Here is a 2,443-nt window from a genome sequence, read left to right on the forward strand (position 1 = left end):
CTATAAACAAATTACTCTTTTTTTAATATTATTTATACAAAGTAAGCAGAATTTGAGTACAATGAAGTCACGACTCACAACAAAAGGACCCAAAGTGGGAAAACACACAGAAACAATGGCTGTGATGTTTACCAACCACCAACTGGGTCTATATAAAACTGCGATGAAACCTTGTAATATGGAAGAGAGGGTATAAAAAACTACATAAGAGGACACCAGAATGAGGATGCTCTGGGTGGCTCTAAACTCAGGGGAGGTTCTTCGGGAATGTTGAGTACTCCGGATGTGTTGAGTGTTCTGCTTGTGTCTGTAAAGAATGACAATCATGGAGCCGCTGGACCAGATGATGATAACAGAAAACAAGAATTCAGGGAAAACAAACAATGCTGTGTACAGTGATTCTGCAATTTCATCATGACCCCAAGTGAAGCAAAATGCAAAATCTCTTTTCTCTGTTGTATTTTTGTGACTCGATTTGATATGCACAAGCACAGGGAAAATGAAATTTATAGTGGTGTATAGGACCCAGCCAAGGGAAATAGAGAAGGCAATGTAGTTTGATGAATTGAATTCAAGATTCTTCCAAAAGGAGTTCTTGGGACTGATTGTGATGGCCTGATAGATACTCAAGAGGCAGGTAGTTCCCATGGACATGATTCTGCCAAGTCTCTGAATATATAAAAACAGTTCACACACAAACTCATTGAAGAACAGTTTCATCCCAAAAGCTACCATTGTGTGGGGCACCCCTTTAGAAAGAATGATCAAGCAGTTGGCAGTGAACAGATGGGTGAGGATCAAATCTACAGGCTTCTGTCTACGTTCATTATAGTAAAGACCTAAATAGTGAGAAAGAAGAGATATATTTCCCAGAATTCCAACTATACTTTGTGAGAAGAATATTATTCCCATTGCCAAATTCTTTGAGTGCATTTCGATATTTACTGAATTTTCCTTTATATTGCAGATACACTTCCTTCTCTCAAAAAACGGTGAATTTCGTACTTTGTCTTCCAGGGTGATGGTATGGAAGAATTACTAGAGATGAAGAAAAGACAGTAAATGTGTACAACACAGTGAGATCCTGCCTCAAATGACATGTTTTGGCAACCATTATAACTTTCAGAAGAATGTTCAGTCTTTGAAAACACACACACATATGAAGAGAATATGTAAGTATCTTTCTTGGAATATTCAGCATTTAGAAGAGAGCTGTGTTACCATAGGAAATCAACAAGTCACTGCAAATAGAGAGAACACTAAATTTTACATTTCCAGGATAAACTTTCATAACTACTTCAATCAAAAAAGAATAGACTTCCATCACCATCTGCACCAGGATGTGTATCTATCCTGAGTACATATACAATCTGAAATTTTAATATAAATAATGAAAAATTTATGCCAGAGCAATGTTGACATTTCTCTATGCCTAATCAATAAAATATGTATTACCTAACATAAAACTTATGGATCGAAAGGTTCAAACATCACATTAAATAATGTCATGTTGGAAGTTAATGTTTGTTTACATTTTCAGTTGGGAGGAATATGTTTTAAACAGAGCCAATAGTTTGTAACTCAAAAATCTCTAAATGAATAAACTTGAGATGTCTTCCTGAAGAAATGGTAAGAGTGTGGGGTGATAGACTTGTTAAATGGACCAATTTAGTCACTGCCAAATGGACCCCTCTGTGATACCATTCCACTGTACCTTGTAAGTATATACAATTTTTTATCAATAACAAATAAAAAGTGAAAAGCTAAAAAAATGAATGTTAAGGCTAATAGTTGCTCCCCTTCACACACTGGCATTTACATGGTAACTATGAGAAATATTAAAAATAATCAATTACCACTGAAAGGGAAAGTGAGTTGGGAGAACGGTATGTCTAAAAAAATACTGGAATTTTTCTAAGATAGATGTTATTGAAACACAGACCCACATCATGGAGAAAAACAAGAAGCATCTCAGAATATTAATGATGATGCTAAAGTTATAACAACATGGTATCCCCTGATTTTTTTTTGTAAGATACTGCTGTCTTTATATCTTATGTTATTCCGATTTCCATTAGATAGAGAAACAGGTACAAAGAATGACATTCACCAGAATATACAGACTCTTACAGGAGGTGGTTGAATATTCAGCATGCTTGGCACCATTGTTACTCTCCCTTTTGGACTTCCTGGTTACATGCTGTTGCTGAAGACACACAAAGTAATGATGATGTTGATGAGTCTATCATGCCAGATATTGCAAGACAGGAAAATAATGATCTAACAAGAAAACATTTCAATCTAAGATTTGCCAAACCTGAAGACATCTGCAAAGAAGTGAAATACACCCCATGTTAGAAAACTAAGAGTAGTGACCTTAAATCACATTCAGTGTGGAGAACAAAGAAATGATTAATTGAACAGGTGAATCATACAGCATCCC

The 2,443-nt window shown here is 35.6% G+C and overlaps 1 protein-coding gene across 1 annotated transcript; it reads right to left on the bottom strand.

Annotated features, from left to right (window-relative positions):
* Positions 1 to 933, bottom strand: LOC130867764 (vomeronasal type-1 receptor 4-like). Its single transcript, XM_057759931.1, has one exon. The coding sequence runs from the start codon at positions 931 to 933 to the stop codon at positions 1 to 3; it is 933 nt and encodes a 310-aa protein (XP_057615914.1).
* Between the last annotated feature and the right edge of the window lie 1,510 nt (positions 934 to 2,443).

Source organism: Chionomys nivalis, chromosome 2 (genome assembly GCF_950005125.1).
Source record: "Chionomys nivalis chromosome 2, mChiNiv1.1, whole genome shotgun sequence".
NCBI classification, from domain to species: Eukaryota; Metazoa; Chordata; class Mammalia; order Rodentia; family Cricetidae; genus Chionomys; species Chionomys nivalis.

Coding starts and splice junctions, on each gene's coding strand:
- LOC130867764 (XM_057759931.1), bottom strand. CDS start 933: ATGCACTCAAAGAATTTGGCAATGGGAATAATATTCTTCTCACAAAGT.